This window comes from Schistocerca gregaria, chromosome X (assembly GCF_023897955.1).
Source record: "Schistocerca gregaria isolate iqSchGreg1 chromosome X, iqSchGreg1.2, whole genome shotgun sequence".
Taxonomy (NCBI): Eukaryota; Metazoa; Arthropoda; class Insecta; order Orthoptera; family Acrididae; genus Schistocerca; species Schistocerca gregaria.
In genome coordinates this window covers 555275593-555300725 of record NC_064931.1, presented here as the reverse complement: position 1 = coordinate 555300725, position 25133 = coordinate 555275593, and the positions used below count along the sequence as shown (strand labels likewise).

Genomic DNA, 25133 nt, shown 5'->3' with positions numbered 1-25133 from the left:
GTTGAGTTTGGCCTTCCTGAAACCATTTATTCCATATTCATGACAGTTGTTTAGCCTTGACCAAAACAATTAGAAATATCACACAATGATAAACTGCAGACTCTGTTGGTTATGATCCTCCTGCTGTTGAAATCTTAAATGAGGTATAACAACAATCAACATGCATTTCCTATTGCTGAATGAGAAAACCACAGCGTAATCTTCTTTCATGGTCAGAAAGCAGATGGCTTTTCTCTTATGTACTTCATGGGTTGCACTGAAGCGCTAATCGTTTGGATATCCTAGGTGCATGAAACCTTCATGATGTTGAAGTCATAATGGCCATCATTGTGTATATCTCCTGCCTCCTGTTCCATCTTATTTGCCTGTCTGAGATTTGAAGCACACTTCTTCAAAGTGGCTTGAATGCTCAGTTCAGAAAGAATGAGAAACGATTTATGGTGAACCAAAGAGTTTATAACTACAGGAACTAAAGTCTAGACTTTTCTTATAAAACTGTTTCAAATTCTTCCTAGTATTGTTTATATATCTACACTGAGTTCATCTGATTGTCTTTTTTTATTTAATATGTAGTCTTAAAGAATAAATTTGGTAGGATCTTGTTTTCTACATCTTTCAGTGTGTTTTGGAAGTTCATTGTATGATTTTATTACCAGAAAAAATACACTCGCTATAGTTTTCAGAATGGTTTTTGTGCTATAAATAATTTTTATCTGCATCTTATTTCATGAACAATTTTCTGTCTGCTTGTTAAGAGGTTCAGCTACCAGTCATTGCTATGAAATTTATAATGTCCATAAGTGAACAAATATAATGTAGAAACGACTATGACCTTCAAGCATGCTTTTAAGGCTAGTCAAAAACTATTCACATATTGGGAAAATATTATCAAAATGTGTATGAAATCTTATGGGAATATTATCATTAGGAGTTTTCTTAATTTAATCTACTAGAATGGAAAATTTCAGTTTTTGTTGTTGTTTCTTCAGGTTCAACAGCTTAAAATTATCACTCATGACAATTTATGCTACAGTTACACAAAGAACAAAATTACTTTTAAATCCACCATTTTTATATATTTTTTATCTTTTTCCAGGTCTCTCAATCTCAGTGCAGCTCAGAAAACCTGAAATAATGTTATTTTCTGATTTATCAGAGCATAGTGGCCATGCTCTGCTGTTACAGGCTGAATTTCTTCTGGATTACAGCATTCATCCCGGCCGGCATTCATTAGTTTGTACATTGGCTGGTCTAAAAATTTTGTCTAAGCTTCAAGGTCACAGCAGGCAACCACCCCTCATGGTACAGAAACTATTAAACTTTTATATTTAACTATATGATTCTGAATTATATGGAAAATTCAAAAGTTTTGTTATTCTGAATTTTGATTTTCTAGTTGTAAAATTCAAACAGTTAAATGCAGAATTATGAATATGTGCCTCTTGTTTGTCAAAATTAAAGTGCAAAAATTTTATTTCAGTTGTAAATAACATTAACCTACATAGTGCAGCTACAACAAGATAGATGTAAAGGGTGAACACAAAGTCTTGCCCTGATTATAACAATTTATTGCAGAATAACCATCTGACATAATAATTTACATTTGATGCTGTTACATAGGTTAGTGTTACAAATTTTTTTAAGCCCACTTACATTAGTAAACCTTAACATGTGCTCCCTTGGTAGCTCAGAGAATATCGAGGCGGTATTCCAGTTCCCGCAAGGTGTTTCGTAACATGTGTTCTGTCACACTACCCACAGCAGCTTGTATCCTAGCCTTCAGTTCATTGTCATCAGTAATTGGTGTGACAAAGACTCTGTCCTAGATGTAGCCCCAGAAAAAAAGTCAATGAGCGTAATGTCTGGATGTCTGGAGAGCAGGGTGGTGAGGGTGTTGGATCATCACTTCCAATCCACCAGAAATGTTTCATCCAGGAAGTCATGCACTATCAAAGTCCAGTGTGGGGGGGGGGGGGGGGTGCTCCATGTTGTCCATCTTGTTGGAAAAGTATCCATGGTTGATATTCTTCCAACTGTGGGACAATGAACTGCTGCAAAACGTTTAAGCAAATGTTAGCAGTAATGGATTTTTCCGTGAAGAAAAACAGTCCAAAAACCTTGTTATGCATCAGGCCACACCAAACATTCACTTTTATGCTGTCTTGCTGTAGCTGTACAGTAGCATGTGGAGACTCTGAACCCCTTATACAGACATTACGTGTATTTAACATTCCACTGACATGAAAGGTGGCTTCAGTGTTAAAGCATATTTGATTTAAGTAATTGTTAGCACCATCAATCCTGTTGAGAATGTCAGTTGTAAATTCAGCATGTGTCAACAAATCATTCGGTTGCAAGGCCTGCACAATGTGCACTTTGTAAGCATCCAACCTAAGCCATTCACGAAGAATCTTGACCACACTTGGTTGTGGTATTTTAAGTTATTATTTATTTTAATTTTATTTGGCATTTAGAACTTAGGCACAGAGGGGGCAGTCCACTGCTATATGCTTCATTGTTTGTGGAACATCAGCAGTCACAGTATAGTGAATCCACATAACCCCATTTATGAAAAATCAAATCACTTTTTCCCACACAACATCTGAAATGGCTAAGCCTGCTCCAAGTGTATCTTCGCATGCTAAAACCATTGAGCTTTACTGTTGGATCTTCAACTTTCAAAATTCCCTATGGAGTAGAAGATGTCCATTCTTTCCGCCAGCTGTCTTTGGTGTCAAAATGGTTGTTTAACAATTCCATGGCCGTTTTACATGTTGGTTTATGGGACTTCAACCTGGATGATTCTAGCTGTCTCACATCTTCGTGAATTGGGAGTGATGAGTTATTCAGAATTCTTGACCACAGATGATCAAGATGTTTTTGTCTTCTGATGTGAGGAGGTGGTATGTTACACAACACCGGCAGCCGTTGGACTGGAGTAGCACGTAGTGTTCCAGATATGATACGCATAGTGTGATGAAGTTGAATGTCCACAAGGTGAGTGTGGCAGCTATTAAGCCATACTGCAGAGCAGTACTTTGCTGAGGAATAGACGAGTGCTAGAGCAGATGTTCTCAATGTGTTGACATCAGCTCCCCATGATGTACCAGATAGACACTGAAGAAGGTTATTACGGCTCTTCAGTTTTGCAGCAGATTTACGTAATTGGGTTTTATGTGTTAGGGTCCTTTCCAAAGTCATACCCAGATATGTAGGTGTGCCATTGAACCATAATGCTTCCTCCTCAAAAATTGACTCTTCATTGGTAATTCGAGAGCCTATTATCGCGGTGAAAAGTAGATACCTCACTTTTGTGAGGGTTTGGTTTCAAATGCCATTTCTTAAAGTATTCATCCAGGGGTACAAGATCTTGGTTGAGGACATTCTCTGCTTCTGCAAAATTAATGTGTTGAACAGTGAGGTTGATATTGTCCATATATATGAATTTGCAGTAGAGTGTGTTAGGCAGATCATGAGTATATAAATTGGAAAGTGCTGGAGAGAGGACCGAACCTTGTGGTAGGCCACTACTCAATTTGTAGAATCAGCTTCTGAGTAAACTTGGATTAGTCTTTTACTTATCATATTTTCGATTAAAGTTGATATCTTCATACAGGGGACCACCTTGATCAGTTTTAATAAAAGACCTTCCTTCCAAATGGTGTTGTACACTGCTGTGAAATCAAGGAATACAGGGACGCTTATCAACTTCTTCCCAAAACCAGCTTCCACAAAAGTTGTCAGTAAAAGGACTTCATCACTGCAATCATGATGAGGGTGGAATCCTGCTTGTTCAACTGGAATTAACTCTTCGATTGCTGGTGCTATTGTGTTCAATATCAGCTTGTACATTACAGAATATCAGCTGGTACATGACAGAAAGCAAGGCTATTGGTTGATAACTGTGAGGTAAGTATGGATGTTTTCCTGGCTTCAAGAGATCAATTATTTTGGTCTTTTTGAATATTGTGGGTAACTTCCCTGATTTCAGTATGCTTCTAAAAAACAATGCCAATCATTGTTTTGTAGCCGAGCCACAGTTCTTTAGTAATTCTGGATAAATCTCATCTAATCCTGCTGCTTTTGCATTCTGAAGGAAGTGTAAACCTTGTTCATCTTCTTGTATGGAGAAAGGTCGTGAATATACATCATGAGGTTGAGTTTTCTGCTTGGTTTGCCTGAGTTTGGATTTTACTAGTCTACTGAGCTTCTTATCATTTGGCATTCTAGAGGTATCAACAAGATGGTTCGCTACTGCATTAACATTGACAAGTGTGGTCTTCTTTGATTGTATGGAAGCAGAATCTAGTTTCCATATCAGTGACCAGGCCTTCCTGCTGGAATGACTGAAGTTTAAATTTTCAACAGTATTTGTCCACCTATCTCTCCTAGCATTGTCCAGAGATTGTAATAGTTCAGATGCTTTCCCTTTGCTGCTGTTTTCATCAAACTCTTCTCTTAATCTGTTGGTCTTCTCATTCCAACCTGGTATGTATTCCTTGCAGAAACCTCTTGAGATAGTTTTTTTGGCTGCTGCTTTCATCAATGCTACAAACCTTGTGTAGTTCTCAGGTACTGCTTGAATCCACTGGATGTAAGCATCAGTGTAGTTGGTATAAATCTTCCAATCTGCCTTTTGGAAATTCCATCGAGGTCTTGGTGTGGAATGCATAACTGGTAATTGGAATCCAATTTTGTATGCTACTGGCCTGTGTTGGGTATGGGGGAAATCTTGAAGCACTTGTCTCCAAACTTGAGGGACTGGTGTTATTAAGCCGGGGTGACGAAACATAGATCTGGAGTGTAATCTTGCTTCCAGCAGGCTGAGTGAAAAGTACCCCTGTCTTTAGGGTCATGGACTCGAGTCAGATTGTTTACTTCAGCCCATTCTACCAACTTAATGACATTATTGTCATTCTGATAGTAGCCCCAGGATGTATGATGATTGTTGAAATCCTCTATTATAATATTTTCACTCATGGGGACAATAGCTATAGAATCAGGTCCGCATGAGGAAGGATGTTTGTAGATGTTTGTAATCACCATATACTCTATTTGTACAGATGTGGCAAAGAAAGAATGGTATTCAGAGGTTGAGATTACATTGTACTGACATATGTCATTTTTAATATATGTGACAATTCCATACTGGGCATGGTGATGTGTTGCCAATATTTTATACCCAGGAATTCTACCTCGAGCTAACAGCTGTTCGTCACTTTCAGTGTGTGTTTCTTGCAGTACTAGAATGTCCACTTGGTGTTCCTCTAAGATCTTAGTGAGGTAATCACTCTTGGCTCTACTGATGCCTTCGATATTTAATTGGAATATAGTTAGTTGTGGGCCTGTTGTTCATGTTTGGAACTATACGTCCTTAGAAGGACTATTTAGTGTTTTCATCTCATCATTGTTATGAGGCCCAGAAGGGCTGTACGGTGGTATCTTGATCACTGTTGCCTACTTAGCACCACCCAGGGGTCATGTGTAGGGTACTTTAAGGTTAAACCTATGGACGTGAAGCAACATTCAAGCCCCAGAGTTCAAGTGATCCTTGACGAGTTGATTTAGACGGACTCTGTTGAAACGATTGCTGAACATTATCAACAATTGCATCACTCACACAAAGCGTGCCACTTCAAGGATGATCTTCAATGCTGCCTGTTTTGTTAAACTTTACATACCATAGCTTTATTAATTTAATGCCAGGAGGGCTGCATCCATAAGAAGCCCGAAATTTACGCTGAACATCATTTTGCCAGCAACTAATTTGACCTAACAGACCACGTTGGTGTTGTGAAGCACTAGTGCCATCTATTGGTGACAACAACTAGTAACACTAACCTATGTAACATCATCAAATGTAACTTATTATGTCAAGCAGTTATTCTGTTATAAATTTTTATAATCAGGGCAAGACTTTGTGCTCACCCTGTGTATCTGAATAAAAAGCTTTCAGCATATAGTCCTCTTTGCTGTACAGCAAATTAATAACTGCAGGTACAACAAATTAATAGTGGCATCTGACATCAGCTTTACTTCTGGGTTGGCAAGATGTCTGTATTACCCAAAAGTAAAAATCATAATGCCCTCAGCAGCTAAGATATTAGCCCTAAATATGGAGACATTTCCATATGAATAGTAACAACCAGATTGTAGGAGACTTGAATACACATGAATAAAGAGTCACATTATAATTAAATCATGAAATAGTTATATTATATATTCATAACTGTGTAATTATTAGTATATTTTACCCTGTTTTGGTATGTGAGAAGGTGCTGTTGTTTTAAAGTTGTTTAATACATTGTAATTAGCATGTAATTGGTTGTATTTCATCAGGTCAGGTTCAGTTGATGGGATAACATAATTAATTTTATCACAGTAAGAACCTCATATAACACCCTCTCCCTCTGGTTACCCATCCATCCACCTGCCATCCAAATCATATAGTGTTTTACAATAGTAGCTGAAAATAAACTTTTAAGCACTGCTTGGGTATTCTGTAGGCACTATAACAAGACGAAAAAGCTCTAATTCTATTCACCTATCAATACAAAGCCACAAGATATATTCTAACACACCAAATGATGTACATACTGCATGCCATAAAGAAAACGAAACCATTGGAAAAGTAGCATGGCAACATTGCATGGACTTGATGTTCATTCATCAAAACATACAAACAATAAAAAATAAAGTACAACAATTTGAAGTTCAGCTCCAGTCTTTGAACTACACAGTAGTTTATGTCACTAAGCACTGTTGTAGAAAAATAGTAATCAAACATGCAGTATTAATGCTGTATGAAAGGACAGACTTACTGTAGAACTACTTCAAAAAGTGGAGGATCATGCATTTATATAAGAAAAGGAGCACAGTTCAAATCAAGACATGACCTTAGTACAGTAATTGAAGACAAACACTTTGAAATATCAGCTACTGCTTGATATCACCAAGAAATTAATCTTTTTATGCATCTGTCATTCTCCAAGTGGTAATGTAGCTTCTTTTTCAATAAATTAACAGAAGTTCCAGATAAAGTGTCAGCTGCAAAAGTCAACACAATTAATGCTGGTGACATAAACACAGATGTCATACATGAAACTAATATGACCCTCATAAATATCCTTCAGAGTTTTGGTGTGTTCCTGTTGGTTAATAGTGCACAAGGGTCACTACAATAACTGAATCAGTAACTGAACATGTGGTCACTACTACAGACAGGGAAATGAGTGATGTAGCTGTAAAAGATCTTGAAATATCTTGCAATTTCTGCTGAATAGTAACAGTAAAACTGGACATGAAAAAATTCTCTAAACTGTAGTCCTGTAAAAGACATATATCAGAAATACAATTGCACTATTTTTCAGAAAAACAAGCAAACAAAAGCTGAGATAAAGTTTATAGAGAAAACAATGTAAATGTGAAATTCTCTAAGTTCTCAACCTTATTTAAATTCAGTTTTGGAAAAACTTTTCCAAACATACCCATAATAGTATCAGTGTCTCCCAAAAGCAAATGGATGACAGGAGATATTAAGATGACTTCCCAAGCACTTCAGCACTCAGTTTCTTGAAAGAGAGTCATAATGGTCCAGAGTTGTTAAATTTCTGTCATAGTTACAAGAACATTAATGGAAAAGTGCATATGTGGTACAACTTAAACATCTTGCTCACACAATTATTAAGTGTGATGAATTTCAAAATTTCAGTATCTGAGTGAAGCTGTGGAATGAAGTGCACAAAAAATTAACAATAGCAAATATGAAGGCCAGTAGACTATGCTAGCATTAATGATGGAAAGCAAGTCAAAGATTAACTTTACAAACAATGATACGTTGCAATTAATTACATGTGAGAACCTCATGAAAACTTGACAAGGATACATTTGTGCTACTTCTATGGAAGAGAAAGACATGTACTTACAGCATGGAAAGTGCATTGTTAGGTAACATTGTGAGCAACGGTACAGAGGTAGTCATTAGTCAATAATCAGAACAGAAGACATATTTGCAACCAATAACTGGTGTGGTAAATAATAAACATAAAACCAATATAAATAAGAAATAAGATACAAGCTGTGAAGGAATAAGTTTACAACTATCACTAAATATGATGTTAAGTTAGTATCACCCAATGTAGTCATATTACAATAGACAGACATGTAATAAATGAAACATAACACAATCGTTTAGGTGAGCTCAGATTAGTTGCAACAACTTGAAATAAAAGAGAATTATTATACAATAAAAGACATTTATAATTTCTTAAACTTAATGCTATAGCATTACTTTAAAACTGTTCAGCTGTTATCAGTTAACAACCACCACAAAATGAAATGTTTTTTGGGTGTGATGAACTGTAATCATTACATTAGTCAAAAAAATAATTGATGACATACAATATAACTATTTAGGTAAGCTTAGATGAGTGACAACAATTTGAAATAAAACAGAAGCTAATAGTAAAATTGTTCTTTATTTTATATTAAAAAATGTAAATGTATAATATGAGAATGCATAATAGCTCAGCATGAAGTAGATATGTGAGGACACCAATAAATATTTTAGCATATTATGGTTGAAGATGTAAGGTTAGGATCACTGGTTACTAAAACTGATGCCTAGGCAGTCAAAAGGCTGAAATAGTGGTCATATTATCTTGGAATTAATGGATTCTATTTGGACATATAGCTGTATGGGATGCAGTGTGAACATGTGTAGCAGTATAGAAATGTGGAGCTATATATAACAAAATGAGCTCTTTGAACCTGTATATGTATGAAACATTGTGGCTAAGCTTACGAAAGTTAAATGTTTGTGTTTTGCTTCTAAGTGAAAGAGCTTAACACTTAATAAAAATCTGTGTAATCAAGACCTCTCTGTATTTAAAAGTTGTGCTAAATTTGAATGGTTGCCTACCTCTGCCATGGATGTATTTCTCTGTCAAGTAATGTGAATTGCTGATTGCTGTATAAAAGTCATTTAATGACAAAGTAATATAAAATGCAGACAATAAAATCAAAGCTGTCTGGGATGTCATAAAAAAAAGAAAACATGCTGATATAAACAAACTCATAACAACATGCTGGAAGGGGAGGGGAATCCTTTGATCCATGGATAGAGGTCAACAGGCAGAATCCATATTCCTGGAACTCCCAAAACCATTTGACACCGTACCCTCCTGGCAGACTTTTAAGGAAGATATGAGCATTTGGAATAGTTTCATATAAATGAGAGGGGCTGGAGAACGTCTTAAGTATTAGAACCTAGTACATTGCCCTTGATGCCAAGTGTTCGTCAAAGACATGGGTACCATCTGGAGTGCCCCAAGGAAGTGTGAGAGGGCTACACTTATTCTCTATATACATAAATGATCTGATGGTCAGGATGAGGAGCTATCTACAGGTATTATTTTGCTGATGATACTGTGGTATTCAGTAAAGTGTCATTGTTGAGTGAATATAGGAACATAAAGGATGTCTTGCCCAATATTTCTAGTTTGTTTAATGAATGGCACATTGCTTTAAGTATAGAAAAATGTAAGTTAATGGAGATAGTAGGGAAAACAATCCCACAATATTTTAACATAGCATTAGTAGTGTGTTGCTTTGTACAGTCACATTGATTAAATATCTAGATGCCATGTTTCAAAGCAATATAAAATGGAACGAGCACATAAGGATGGCAGCAGGGAAGATAAATGGTCAACTTCAGTTTATTGGGAGAATTTTAGGAATGTGTGGTTCATCTGGAAAGGAACCCTTCCTTGAGTATCACTTAAATGTTTGAGATGCTCAGGAGGTTAGACTGAAGGAAAACATCAAAGCAATTCAGAGACAGACTACTAAATTTCTTACTGGTAGGTTCGATTAACAAGCAAGTATTATGGAGATACTTTGTGAACTCAAATTGGAATCACTTAAGGGAAAACTACATTCTATTCACAGAACACTATAGAGAATATTTGGTGAACTGGCAGTTGAAGTTAACTGAAGAATATATATACATTTACCATCAAACATTTTGAAGATGGACTATGACAGTATGGTAAGAAAAATTAGGTCGTGTATGGAGGCATATAGACAGTCATTTTTCCCTCACTCTGTTTACAAGTGGAACAGGAAAGAAAATGACGTGGAGTGGTACAAGACATACTCTCCACACACACCACCTTACAAATTATGTGACTGAGCATTTTTCAGATACTGGAGAGGAGGTCAACAAAAATTCCTGATAATAATTGTAAAAACTGTAAATAATTATGCACTAAGTACAATGATGTTACTCCCAACCATAGGTCATGAAGTCAGTAATCTGTACAAGAACTAAAAACTGGACAGTAAGTATTCTTAGATGAAGTACCACTGTGTATATTGAAACAATGCATAGAGTTTATACAAACTCCCTTAACAAATGTAATAAATGTTTCCTTCACATCAGGAAAATTTCCTGAGTATTTAAAACAGACAAGAAGAGTTGTACCTCTGTGAGGGAAAGGTAACACAGAAGATGTAGAAAATTACCCGTGTCTTTCCCTGCTGTCACCATTCTCAAAAATAATGGAATCAGTTATGATAGACAGACTAATGAATTATTTGAATAAATAAAACATTTTATGTGAATCATAGCTTGGTTTCTGAAATGGTAGAAGTGTGGAGTCGGCCATAGTGGAATTCACAAAAATGTTACTCAATATTCCCGACAGAGGTGAGTGTGTTACAAGCATTTTTTTTTTTCTTTCTAAAGCTTTTGTTACTGTTGACCATATGATTCTCCTGAAAAATCAAGAAGCATTAGGACAGATGACAGGTTATGGTCATACCTAGCAGACAGGGTACAAAGAAATGAGAAATGGCATACCTCAGATAAGTCAAAACTTTTAATAAAACCCTCATCAGAACCAAAATATATTAACAAGGGAGTTCCTCAGCATAGCGTATTCTGACCAACACTTCTCCTGATATGCATCAAAGAAATCCCTAGTAGTTTTAGTGATTAGAAAAAATCCTGCTTGCTGACAACAGTAATATTATAGTGACTAAGAAAACAAGAGAACTCCTTGCTGAGGAAGCAAATGAAATCCTCAAGGAAGTTTACCATTGGTCAATAAGTAATAAAGTGACATCGAACATAAATAAAAGTAATGTAATGAATTTCACTTCAAATAGGGAGAATGGCATTGTTAAATTAAATGTACATGATACCTCTGTAGATTATGCAACAAATACACAAATTCTAGGAGTGAATATTGATTCTTAGTTGAACTGGTGTAGAAGACAAAGAGATACTAGCAAACAGAATGTCATCATCATATTGTGCCCTTAGCATCCTATCATCAATGTGTAACAGCCAGTTTCTTTTAGTTACACACTGGTCATAGAGACAATCAGTTCACAGCTATGACATTCTTTTCAGGGGCACAAATGCACTAAATATGAACACAATTCAAAACAGCAGCAAAGGGCCATAAGAATAATAACCAAAAATAGTAGTTGAGCTCATTGTAAAGATCTGTTCAAAACCCTGGGTATATTAGCTGCATCATTCATGTATATTTATCAATCAGTGACACACATCAGAAATAACATTGATAATTACTGCCAGAATAGCTCCTAAACAATGTTATTAATGTTTATCACTTTGAAATATTCTGGTAGAGAGATTTTTTGACAATCTGCTATACGAAAATTTTGTGTTACTTTTACCATTCTTTGTTAAAATATGTTTTACAGTTAGGCAAGCTATTAAAAAAACACAAGTGTACTATACTAAATAAAATAAATCTCACTTCAAATATTAATGCCAATTAAATAAAAATGAGAAACATTTTATTTTTCAGTAAACAACTTTAATTTTCAAATAATTGATACCAGAATATCAAACAGTACAACATTCATCAATCAATGGTGTCTTATTGCTCACTGATATGTCTGTGCTTCACTGTCTTAATAAAAAAAAACATCCATTCAAAACCGCCACAACTGCTGATTATACTTCTACATTGCAAATATCTAAAAACAACATGCTGATATGTCTAAATCATATACGAGATGGTCAAAGAGGACAAAAATGGTTGGCGTGGAATATAGTTACAGTGGTAACATTCTGTCTGATAAAAGACTTATGCTATAACTCAAACATACTGAGAATTTATGTATGATGAAATGCTTTGAGCTATGAGTATATATTTCACCTTATTTGCCAGATGTAAAAACTGATCCCTTAATAATGAAGTACCATGGTACTGAACATTCAGAGCTAGAGAACAGCTTGATGATCACAGGGTTGAGAAGAGGCAAAATGTTACGTTTCCGCTGTAAAATGTTTCAAACTGAAAATTACATTTTCTTATATACTATGTCCATCATGTTGAGATTTACAATTTATTTGACACTGATAAAATGTTAAGCCCTCCAAGAATCACAACTTTAATTAACCATCAATATTTTGCAGGTGCTGTATCCATGTGACATAGAATTTGCAAAAACCGTAAGGACGGCTGAACATGGAGTGACTGTGATCGTCTCTGTCAGTACAATAAATCTTCACATCTCTGCCAGCACAGTTCATACTTTATGTGATGTAAGTGTTATGGAAAATGCTGTGGAGGAACTAACAGACAATTTACATTATAAGATTTGCCATATAATGCCTCAATTTTAACAAGTATATTTTTGATATACTTGGTAATAGTCTTTTGCTTTGTGTGATATTTATTACTTTTGATTTCACTATCTGAAAGTGTGATTTCTTTATAGGGCCATTGTGGCAACCATGGTGCATTGTTACACTACAGTAACTTCTGTTTTTTGCCAAAAAGAATGTTTTCCCTTACCCAATCCCATAACGTTGAAGTAGACTCTGAAGTGCCAAAGAAACAGGTATAGGCATGCGAATTCAAATACAGAGATACGTGAAGAGGCAGAATACAGCATTGTGGTTGACAATGCCTGTAAAAGACAACAAGTGTCTGGTGCAGTTGTTAGATTGGTTACATCTACATCCATACTCTGCAAGCCACCTGATGGTGTGTGGCGGAGGGTACCCTGAGTACCTCTATCGGTTCTCCCTTCTACTCCAGTCTCGTATTATTCGTGGAAAGAAGGATTGTTGGTATCAACCCTATCTGGTGCGGATCCCACACTGCTGAGCAGTACTCAAGCAGTGGGCGAACAAGCGTACTGTAACCTACTTCCTTTGTTTTTGGATTGCATTTCCTTAGGATTCTTCCAATGAATCTCAGTCTGGCATCTGCTTTACCGACGGTCAACTTTATATGATCATTCCATTTTAAATCACTCCTAAAGCGTACTCCCAGATAGTTTATGGAATTAACTGCTTTCAGTTGCTGACCTGCTATTTTGTAGCTAAATGATAAGGGATCTAACTTTCTATGTATTTGCAGCACATTACACTTGTCTACATTGAGATTCAATTGCCATTCCGTGCACCATGCGTAAATTCGCTGCAGATCCTCCTGCATTTCAGTACAATTTTCCATTGTTGCAACCTCTCAATACACCACAGCATCATCTGCAAAAAGCCTCAGTGAACTTCCGATGTCATCCACCACGTCATTTATGTATATTGTGAATAGCAGTGGTCCTATGACACTCCCCTGCGGCACACCTGAAATCACTCTTACTTCGGAAGACTTCTCTCCATTGAGACTAACATGCTGCGTTCTGCTATCTAGGAACTCCTCAATCCAATCACACAATTGGTCTGATAGTCCATATGCTCTTACTTTGTTCATTAAACGACTGTGGGGAACTGTGTCAAACGCCTTGCGGAAGTCAAGAAATATGACATCTACCTGTGAACCCGTGTCTATGGCCCTCTAGGTCTCGTGGACGAATAGCGCGAGCTGGGTTTTACACGACCATTTTTTTCGAAACCCATGCTGATTCCTACAGAGTAGATTTCTAGTCTCCAGAAAAGACATTATACTCGAACATAATACGTGTTCCAAAATTCTACAACTTATCAACGTTAGAGATATAGGTCTATAGTTCTGCACATCTGTTCGACGTCCCTTCTTGAAAACGGGGATGACCTGTGCCCTTTTCCAATCCTTTGGAATGCTTTGCTCTTCTAGAGACCTACGGACACCGCTGGAAGAAGGGGGGCAAGTTCCTTTGTGTACTCTGTGTAAAATCGAACTGGTATCCCGTCAGGACCCGTGGCGTTTCCTCTTTTGAGTGATTTTAATTGTTTCTCTATCCCTCTGTCATCTATTTCGATATCTACCATTTTGTCGACTGTGTGACAATCTAGAGAAGGAAGTACAGTGCAGTCTTCCTCTGTGAAATAGCTTTGGAAGAAGACATTTAGTATTTCGGCCTTTAGTCTGTCATCCTCTGTTTCAGTACCATTTTGGTCACAGAGTGTCTGGACATTTTGTTTTGATCCACCTACTGCTTTGACATAGGACCAAAATTTCTTAGGGTTTTCTGCCAAGTCAGTACATAGAATTTTACTTTCGAATTCATTGAACACCTCTCGCATAGCCCTCCTCACACTACATTTCGCTTCGCGTAATTTTTGTTTGTCTGCAAGGCTTTGGCTAAGTTTATGTTTGCTGTGAAGTTCCGTCTGCTTCCGCAGCACTTTTCTAACTTGGTTGTTGTACCACGGTGGCTCTTTTCTATCTCTTATGATCTTGCTTGGCGCATACTCATCTAACGCATATTGTACGATGGTTTTGAAATTTGTCCACTGATCCTCAACACTATCTGTACTTGAGACGAAACTTTTATGTTGAGCCATCAGGTACTTTGTAATCTGCTTTTTGTCACTTTTGCTAAACAGAAAAATCTTCCTACCTTTTTTAATATTTCTATTTACAGCTGAAATCATTGATGCAGTAACCGCTTTATGACCGCTGATTCCCTGTTCTGCATTAACTGATTCAAATAGTTCGGGTCTGTTTGTCACCAGAAGATCTTACATGTTATCGCCACGGGTCGGTTCTCTGTTTAACAGCTCAAGGTAGTTTTCAGATAAAGCACTTAAAAATATTTCACTGGATTCTTTGTCCCTGCCTCCCGTAATGAACGTTTGAGTCTCCCAGTCTATATCCGGCAAATTAAAATCTCCACCCAGAACTATAACATGGTGGGGAAATCTACTCGAAATATTTTCCAAATTATTCTTCAGGTGCTCAGCCACAACAGCTGCTGAGCCCGGGGGCCTATAGAGACATCCAATTACCATGTCTGAGCCTGCTTTAACCATGACCTTCACCCAACTCATTTCACAATTCGGATCTCCGTCAATTTCCTTCGATACTATTGCACTTCTTATCGCTATAAACACGCCTCCCCCTTCACTGTGCAGCCTGTCTCTGCAGTATACATTACAATCTGAGTTTAGGATTTCATTACTGTTTACGTCTGGTTTCAGCCAACTTTCTGTCCCTAGTACTATATGGGTGTTGTGACCGTTTATTAATGAAAGCAGTTCTGGGACATTTCAATAGACGCTCCTGCAATTATTCCCTGTTGCATTTTGCCTACTCCTACATCTCAGGAGGCATCTTGTCGGGCCTAGGGAGGGAATTCTCTAACCTAAAAAACCCCCATGTGCACTCCACACGTACTCCGCTACCCTTGTAGCCGCTTCCGGCCTGTAGTGCACGTCTCACCTATTTAGGATGACCCTACATTTCTCCACCCGATAGCGGAGGTTGAGAAATTTGCACCCCAACTCTCCGCAGAATCGTCTGAGCCTCTGGTCCAAGCCTTCCACTCGGCTCCATACTAGAGGACCGCGATCGGTTCTGGGAACGATACTACAAATAGTTACCCCTGATACCACCCCGTGAGTGAGGCTTTCCGCCTTCACCAATTCCGCCAACCGCCTGTACGAACTGCGGATAATCTCTGAACCCAGACAGCAGGAGTCATTGGTGCCTACATGAGCAACAATTTGCACTCGGGTGCACCCAGTGCTCTCTATCGCCGCCGGCAGGGCCTCCTCCACATCTTGGATGAGACCCCCCGGCAAGCAGACAGAGTGAACACTGGCCTTCTTCCCCAACCTTTCCGCTATTTCCCTAAGGGGCTCCATCACCCGCCTAATGTTGGAGCTCCCAATAACTAATAAACCCCTCCCCCCATGTGTCCGCTCAGACCTTACTGAAGGAGCAGCCACTTGTCCACTCACAGGCAGAGCGGGTGATGCCACACGGCCAGCCTCCACATTTTCTCTCTGCCTCGTGCGCCGTGAACGCCGCTGAACCCGCCACTCCCCTTGGGGAGAGGGTGTCCCAACCGCGCCCGGTGCCCGTGAAGATGTCTCGACAGCAGGGACAGTGGGTGAAGCATGTACCACCTGCGCTGTATCTTGCGACGCACCGTACTCCCCACAGCCGCTACACTTCGAGGCAGCAGGCTGAAGACGGCTGACGGCGGCGGCCATCAACATGTTCAGGTGTTCGTGAACAGCGGCCAGCTCCTCCTGCATCCTTACACAGCAGTCACACATCCTATCCATCCTAAGGAATCAGTTTACTGAAGAGACTTAATCAACTTTTAACTAGACTATTAATTCACTAAAGGCAGCTCATTATTGACTAAACTGTGATTGCTAACCACTTCTCGTAGAAAACAATGAAAATAGCACTACCTGTCTCTGGACTGTATTGAAAACAAACACTAGCACTACTGGCACTATGGCTGACTAAAGGGACTCTCTGACTGTATTCAAAACAAACACAAAATCTATGGAACACTATTAATAGCACTCGACAATTAAAGCTTCCTAAAAGCAAAAACACATGGAAGAAGAAGTGACAAGTAAGAAAAATACAGTTAATACTTAAATTAACATAGCTTACTGCACAGCAGACATGAAGCAGATGGCGTTTAGGACGACACTGACACTACTGGCACTATGGCTGACTAAAGGGACTCTCTCTGACTGTATTCAAAACAAACACGAAATCTATGGAACACTATTAATAGCACTCAACAATTAAAGCTTCCTAAAAGCAAAAACATAGCGAAGAAGAAGTGACAAGTAAGAAAAATACAGTTAATACTTAAATTAACGTAGCTCGCTGCACAGCAGACGTGAAGCAGACGGCGGTTAGGACGACACTGACACTACTGGCACTATGGCTGACTAAAGAGACTCTCTCTGACTGTATTCAAAACAAACACGAAATCTATGGAACACTATTAATAGCACTCAGCAATTAAAGCTTCCTAAAAGCAAAAACATACCGAAGAAGAAGTGACAAGTAAGAAAAATACAGTTAATACTTAAATTAACGTAGCTCGCTGCACAGCAGACGTGAAGCAGATGGCGGTTAGGACGACACTCTGCTGCTATAATACCAGGTTATCGAGATTTATGTAAGTTTGAACATGGTGTTATAGTCGGCGCATTTTCAATGTGAACAACATCTCTGAGGTAGCAATGAAGTGGGGATCTTCCCATATGACCATTTCATGAGTATACCATGAACATCAGGAATCCAGTAAAACATCAGATCTCTGACACTTCTGCAGCCGGAAAAAGATCCTGCAAGAATGGGACCAACAATGACTGAAGAGAATGATTCAACATGATGGAAGTGCAACCCTTCCACAAGTTGCTGCAGATTTCAATGCTGGACCATCAACAAGTGTCAGCGTGTGAACCATTCAATGAAAGATCATCAATATGGGCTTTCAGAGCTGAAGGCCCAGTCATGTATCCTGGGTGACTGCAAAACACAGAGGTTTATGCCTCACCTTGGCCCGTAAACACCAACATAAGACTATTGATGACTGGTACATGTTGTCTGGTCAGACTAGTCTTGTTTCAAATTGAATCGAGTGTATGGACATGTACTGGTTTGGAGGAACGTTATGAATCCATGGACTCTGCATATCAGCAGGCGACCATTCAAGCTGGTGGAGGCTCTGTAATGGTGTGAGGCATGTGCAGTTGGAATGATATGGGACTCCTCATATGTCTAGACATGACTCTGACAGGTGACACATATGTAAGCATCCTGTCTGATCACCTGCATCCATCCATGTCCATTGTGCATCCTGACTGACTGGGCCAATTCCAGCAGGACAATACAACTCCCCATACATCCAGAATTACTACAGAGTGGCTCCCAGAACACTCTTCTGAGATTAAACACTTCCACTGGTCACCAGATCCTTCAGACATGAACATTATTGAGCATATCTGTGATGCCTTGCAACGTGCTGTTCAGGAAAAGAGATCACCTCCTCATACTCTCACAGTTTAGGGGTACAGCCCTGCAGGATTCATGGTGTCAGTTCCTTCCAGAACTACTTCAGACATTAGTTGAATCCATGCCACACCATGTTGTGGCATTTCTGTGTGCTTGGACCCTACACAATATTAGGCAGGTGCACCAGTTTCCTTGACTCTTCAGTGTATTTCTTTCTTATGTTCATGTTACAATGTAGAATGAGTCAAATTCTTAAATTTAAATGCAGTTGTGGATTTGTAACCAATGTATACTGATACTGCATTATACAATCCCCAAGGTTTATTAAATCTGTAATTATTTTGTTGTGATAACTACTTTTATTATATAATAGTGTGAAAGGTGCTACAATATAATTGTGCTTGACAGGAACAGGATTCAGAATGAAATTTTCACTCTGCAATGAAGTGGGCACTGATATGAAACTTCCTGGCAGATTAAAACTGTGTGCTGGACTGAGACTCTAACTCGGGACGTTTACATTTTGCAAGCAAGTGCTCTACCGTCTGAGCTTTCCAAGCAAAACTCATGACCTGTTCTCACAGTTTTTCTTCTGCCAGTACCTCATCTCCTACCTTCCAGACTTCAGACCTAGCAGAACCAGCACTCCTGGAAGAAACAATGTTGTGGACACATGGCACATGGCTTAGTGACAGCCTTGGCAATGAACCAGAATCAAATTTTCTGTCCCCAGTGGAGTGTGAACTGATATGAAACTGCCTGCGACATTAAAACTGTGTGGCAGACTATGACTTGAGCTCAGGACCTTTGCATTCATAGGAAAATGCTCGACCATCTGAGTTACCCAAGCATGACTCATGACCCATGATAGAGCACGTGCCCGCAAAAGGCAAGGGTCCCAAGTTCAAATCTTGATCCAGCACACAGTTTATACTTCCAGGAAGTTTCATATCATTGCATACTCAGCTGTAGAGTGAAAATTTCATTCTGCAAACATCCTCAGTCTTTGGCTAAGCCATGTCTCTGCAATATCCTTTCTTCCAGAAGTGCTAGTTCTGTAAGGTTCACAGGAGAGCTTCTGTGAAGTTTCTAAAGTGAGAGACAAGGTACTGATGGAAGTTCTGAGTCATGGTTGGGTTGTGCAGATGGTAGAGCACTTGCCCACGAGAGGTCCTGAGTTCAAGTCTTATTCCAGCACACTATTTTAATCTGCCAGGAAGTTTCAGGAACACTAGTGTGTGTGTGTGTGTGTGTGTGTGTGTGTGTGTGTGTGTGTGTGTGTGTGTGTACAAAGTTTTAAAAGTTTGAAGGCAGTAGAGGCTCAGATGTAATACTTCAGTCAGTAAGCTACAAGGTTTCAAATGCACAGCTGCTTATGTGTGATAACAAACAACTGTCAGATACATCAGTGGCACTAGCTTGTTAAGCATTACACACTCAAATGTGATATGTTAATGGTGAGACTCTGCAATTTATCTTTAAGCTTTCCCTGATTTTACATACAAGCAACTTTTTCAGTAACATCATTTCTCTTGCACATATATCTCTTCTGTTGTTACATGTTTGTTGTGCTGAGTTTGGAAGCATATGTCATCTACAGATTTTTTCTGCCATTACCAATAATAATAACATTTGAGATACTTATTTTAGGTAAGTAACAATCTGGCACAGAGTGAGGGCAATGCAACTTCACAATATGTTTAAAAATACTATAAATTATATTTAATTATTTTCAAGGAAGTCATTTTCCTGTAAAGGTTGTTCTTCTATTTTGAAATAAGCACTGTATTACACTACACCACTGTATTAAACTACTCTATATGGCCTCTCTTGGTAATTATCAAGATACATCATATTAAAAATTGTTAATCTTACAGCATATTATATTTCACACTTTCAGTGTGGGGGAAAGTAACATGTATTGGCATCCCTTATAGGACTTTCATGCAATCATAGTCCAGACACAACTATCTCCAATCCTAAGTCTATTTGTATAATGGATTCAGTCACTGAGGTAGCATAAATGACAGATAAGGTTTTAGATACCTTAGTACTGCATTTTGAAGCTGCCTTTCCTATCTGTGGAGGAAATATTAGTAGGAGAATTGTAAATTGTTCGACCACTAAAGGACTTAGCATTATGAGCCAAAAAAGAGAATAAAACATGAGAGTATCAATTTCAACCTGTATCCTCAACTATTTGCTGGATGTATTCTGATGTTTGCCTTCCCCTACAGTTTTTACCCTCTACACCAAAATATATAAAACCATATTAAAGGTAATTATGATAACTATAGCCATAATGCAAGAAATAAATTAAAATTAATTTGGAACCTCATCAGAAAGTAAACTGGTAATTAGTAAAAAATAAATGATAATATAGTTTAGACACATAAAAATAAGAAAAGGTTTAGTCCACAAAAACAGCAAACATTTTCAGTAATAACTTTACTAAAATAGCTGAAGATTAGAAATTGAAAATTAAATTGTAAATATGTGACCAGGCAGTATCAAAATGCAGTTTTATGATATTTAGGCCATGGTTCAAGGCATATCTATCTGCCTTACATTCTGTTTCCCAATACTGGAGATATCATCATAAACTATAACAACTCAGAACACAGTTGCAATCTCAGACAATCTAAGAAAGCCAACTTGCTTATACACTGAGGCCCACAAGAAGCCTAATATCAGTCTCTCCTCTTTTCCATTAAATTTGTTTTTGTAATTTTGAATTGCTATGGCCTTCCTGTATGTCCTAGCAAAGTAATGATTTGATCTTGGCAAAACCATGGCCTAAGAGAACTGAAGTTGATGGTTCTCTGGTCCTGGTGCATGTTCTGCTACTGTCCATTTATCTGTGTTCCCTGGATGACAGTTGCTCTTGTGCTCCTTAAGGTGGGTGTGTTAATGCTTCTTTTTGTAGTTCCTATGCACAGTTGACCACATGTACAAGGGATTTTATATACTCCAGCTGCTGCAAATGGCATGCATAGGCCCTTTGCCATATTTAAATAATACTTCATCTTTCTTGTTGGATTAAACATTGTCAATAGCATGTCTTCTGAGTACTTTGCTGATGAAGTCTGTGACCAGGTTTATGAATGGGAGGAAAGTTTGCTTTAACTTGGTTCTTTTTAATTAATAGCTCCAGATCTTTTAGGGTGTAGTGCCTAATTTATCTTTTTGTGACACCAGCCATTTCTTATGGTGGCAGTTCTGAAATGATTAAGCTTGACCTCCAAGTACTGTGGCTCACAGATTCTTTTAGCCAGGTCTACCAGTGCTTTGATACCTCCTCTTTTGTGATCCCTCAGATTTTCTCAGCACAATTCATTAATAGTGTGCTTCCAGGTTTTCTGCAAAGTTGTTTACATTTTATGCACAAGATTTCAAGAACTGACCAAGCCATCTGCTTCAGGTTCTGTGAGTCTTGCTGTTATGTGTACTCACTCCAATCAGAATGTGAACTGTTGCTGGTCTCTCACCACTATTTGTAGCTGAGTTCGACTCCAATTGCCCACTGTGCCCTTTGATGTTCATTTGTTTTTCAGAGCTTGCGCTAAAATCTCTGAAATGGAAATTTTCTCAGCATTTTCCACCGTGGTGAACCCAAAGTCATTTCATGATTATATTTGACCAGTGCTTGGCAACAGCTAATTTGCTTGGTTGTTGTAGTCAGGTATGAATGTGATACACCCAGCTTTCAGATACTTAGAGCATCTTCAAAACTACGAAGAATACATTTTATCTGTGTTCAAGACTGTGAAGCACACTGGATGCCATGTTCCCATAGGAGCCTACCAGTCTTTCTGGATATTTAGTCAGCATAAGTTTATTTCTCAAGCATCCTTGACTTTGACTATCAAAAGATTCACAAATTCCTGCAACATTTAAACTCCATCCATGATAATCTAAGTTTCATTATGGAACTTGCAAAACAGAGCCAACTATATTTCCTTGACATGTTGGTAGAGAGAAGAACTGATGGATCCCTCGGCCAAAGTATAAAAGGTTGTCAGAGACAGTCAGAAAAGCTTGTAAAGTTTCTGCATGGAAGGTTGTACAGGGAAATACTTATTAAGAAAAACATCTGATATGCTGTTCCCTTTCTGAGTTCAGTATCATTTAAGTTAGCCAATCGGGCCATTTGTCCACATCAATTCCAGTGTCCTGTCAGATACATTTGAGGTCCGTGGTAACAAAACTCAGCATATGCCATTTACAAAATTTTACATGAAAGGTTCTTACAGTTTTGTTTACCTGTTGATTCAAAAAATTTTGGTAAACATAATAATGGTCTTCCAATAATTTCCGGGTATGCAGCCAGATCCTGTCGACATTCTGCCACGATATTTCGGCCCAGAGACATCTGGCCATCATCAGGTGAGTACACAACTACTGAAGAGCACCTCGGCTCTTCAGTAGTTGTGTACTCACCTGATGATGTCCGGACGTCTCTGGGCCAAAATATCGCGGCAGAATGTTGACAGGATCCTGCTGCATACCCGGAAATTATTAGAAGAAGAAATACGCTGGGAAAATTTCAGAAGTCACATAATAGTGGTCATCCATGTTGGTAGGGACTGCAGAAGGGATAATTGAAGCTCATCACTAATAGTCTTTATTGAGGAAAAAAAGTTACAAATAACAAACATTTACAAAATGTTATTTGTCCACCTTTTTTTTATTTTATTAAGTTAGGTGTTATAAAGATACATTCTAAGCATTTAAATTCAATGGGCTCTTAAGTATATTACATTTTGCAGATAATATCAACTAAGAAATTAACAATGCATTAGTAAATCTATATTTTTTCTTCTAAGTGAGAACAAGAACATAACTCCCACAGTACCAACATCTGTTTCTCACATCTTAAATCTATTATGAAACTCATAGTGATAAAGCTGTAGTACATATTATAATACAATTTTTAGATTTAATACTGTGTGAAATCAAAAATAATTCTGAAACACAGCCCTCTTTAATGTGTAGGTTCTTCATAATACAGAATTTTGTCTTCAGTGTCATTAGCACTCCCCTGTACAACCTTTGAATAGAACTCTTTACTTTCCTCTGAATCATTATCAAAACAAGGTGTCAACTTCTTTATGTCATTAGCTTTATTTCTGCATACATGATTCACTGATTTGAAGTTGAGGCGCTTCAAACATAGTTGAAGCACCTGTACATGAACCAAAGTGAGCATTTTGAAAAGGCGTTGTGTCTTGGTCTTAAGTCTTCTTACATAATGTAGTACCCTTGCCTCAGACATTTTAAAAGGCTACTTGGCTATGATTATATGTTTGGAGACTGATTTCATGTTGAAATCATACCAGTTGCTACCTCAACCTTTAACCATCCCAACCTTCCCAAAAGGCCATAGAATTCTGAGGGCAGAGTGATTGTTTGGTGTTTCCGTAGTTCTTTGTCAATAATGCTAAAAACCCTGTTAGGGGGCAAATAGCTATTGGCACGTTTGGAGAAATAATGCTTAATTCCTTTAAATACCTTTGAGCTTTCAATGTAACTCATAAGCAGTGTGAAGTTTTTGTTTTGGAAGCCACAAGAGTCAGAAAAGTCAGAAATAAACCTGAGACTAAGATTTTCTACATCTTCTTTCATTAGATCTTGCTCTAAAGAACTTAAATGGTCCCCCATAGAAGATGCACTTTCATTTGTTCCCCTCTCCTGAGTCAGTCTCGAGCCATGTGCAGTTAACAGCATATTATGCTTCCTTTTGTGAATATTTTAAGATTGTGCAATTATACAATCAGACCTGTCTGGAGTGAAATACTTCTCCGATAGACAGTTTGAATAAGGGTTGATTCTGCTGGCTGTCAAAACAAACTGTCACTGTATTATTTTTATTTCATTTTAAGTATGGAAAAATCTTTTTGCCCTTATTTTGTGCAATCTGTAATCTGTTCTAATTTTTTTTTTTTTAATTCCAAGTCTAGAGCTGACTTTAACTCTACAACAAACACTCCACAAGCTGAGAAACTGTTAGTATAAAGATTTCCAAAGCTGAGGTTGAATCATTTGTAGAATATCTTGAAAGAGAGCAGGCCAACAACCCTAGAGAAGCATTGTAGCTGTAATTTTGTAGTGAACTGTGTCTGCTCTATGTCCCATTCCTGCAGCTCGTGAGTTCATCTGCTTCAATTCTTCTTAGGCAGTGCACTCTCCAGCTTATATCTTTTGCCAATATGCCTGAATCTTTCTCCAGACACTAATGGAAAAATGCATTTGAAATAAATATAACCTGTCCAGACAATTATATTCATTGTACAAACTTATAAATAATATCAGACTTGCCTGTCACTTTTATGAATGCTGACGTACACACTAGAGTCTCTCATCCTATTTCTTCTGTTATATAGTGTGAGACTGACATAGATCTTTGTTTACTTCTGTCATCTTCCTTCCCTCTGCATCTTTTATGTAAGTTCACTCTCATGTGTCAAAGTAAGAAATTATCCTGTATAACTTTTGGCTTATTCATATTCAGACAATCTTTCAAAAGAATAAGATAATTGAAATCCAAATATGCTGCTTAACATGTTGTTTCCTTTGTTATTTTAATATGGTAATAGTTTGTGCTCAGATTGTCATTTGAATGCACAATCATACACATCTTACTCTTTTGACTGACAACTCCTGCTTTGTTTTCCACTTTTCACCTCCTGTACTGTTAAGAATATTCAGAATTTGCTAACATCTTAATAATGATGTTCATTGTACAACAGCTAGTAATGATACAGTGGAAGAGTATAAGAATATGAAAGAGAATTATACAGCTCAGAATTCATTCAGGTCTAACAATTTATTATATAGGGTGTTGTATTATTGCCCAACAATAAACACATGCAAGTGTAAAGGCTATTAAATGTATCTTATAAATTTTATGTTTTAAATTTCAATCATACAGTA

General features: G+C 37.9%; 1 protein-coding gene across 3 annotated transcripts in view; it reads left to right on the top strand.

Moving 5' to 3' along the window:
- LOC126297832 (intermembrane lipid transfer protein VPS13A-like) overlaps positions 1-25133 on the top strand; it is a 759301-nt gene that overhangs the window by 361979 nt on the left and 372189 nt on the right. For all 3 annotated transcript variants that reach the window (XM_049989081.1, XM_049989080.1, XM_049989079.1), the window contains exons 30-31: positions 1097-1302; positions 12455-12583. In XM_049989081.1, the coding sequence (XP_049845038.1) occupies positions 1097-1302; positions 12455-12583 (335 nt within the window). The remainder of the gene's footprint in view (positions 1-1096; positions 1303-12454; positions 12584-25133) is intronic.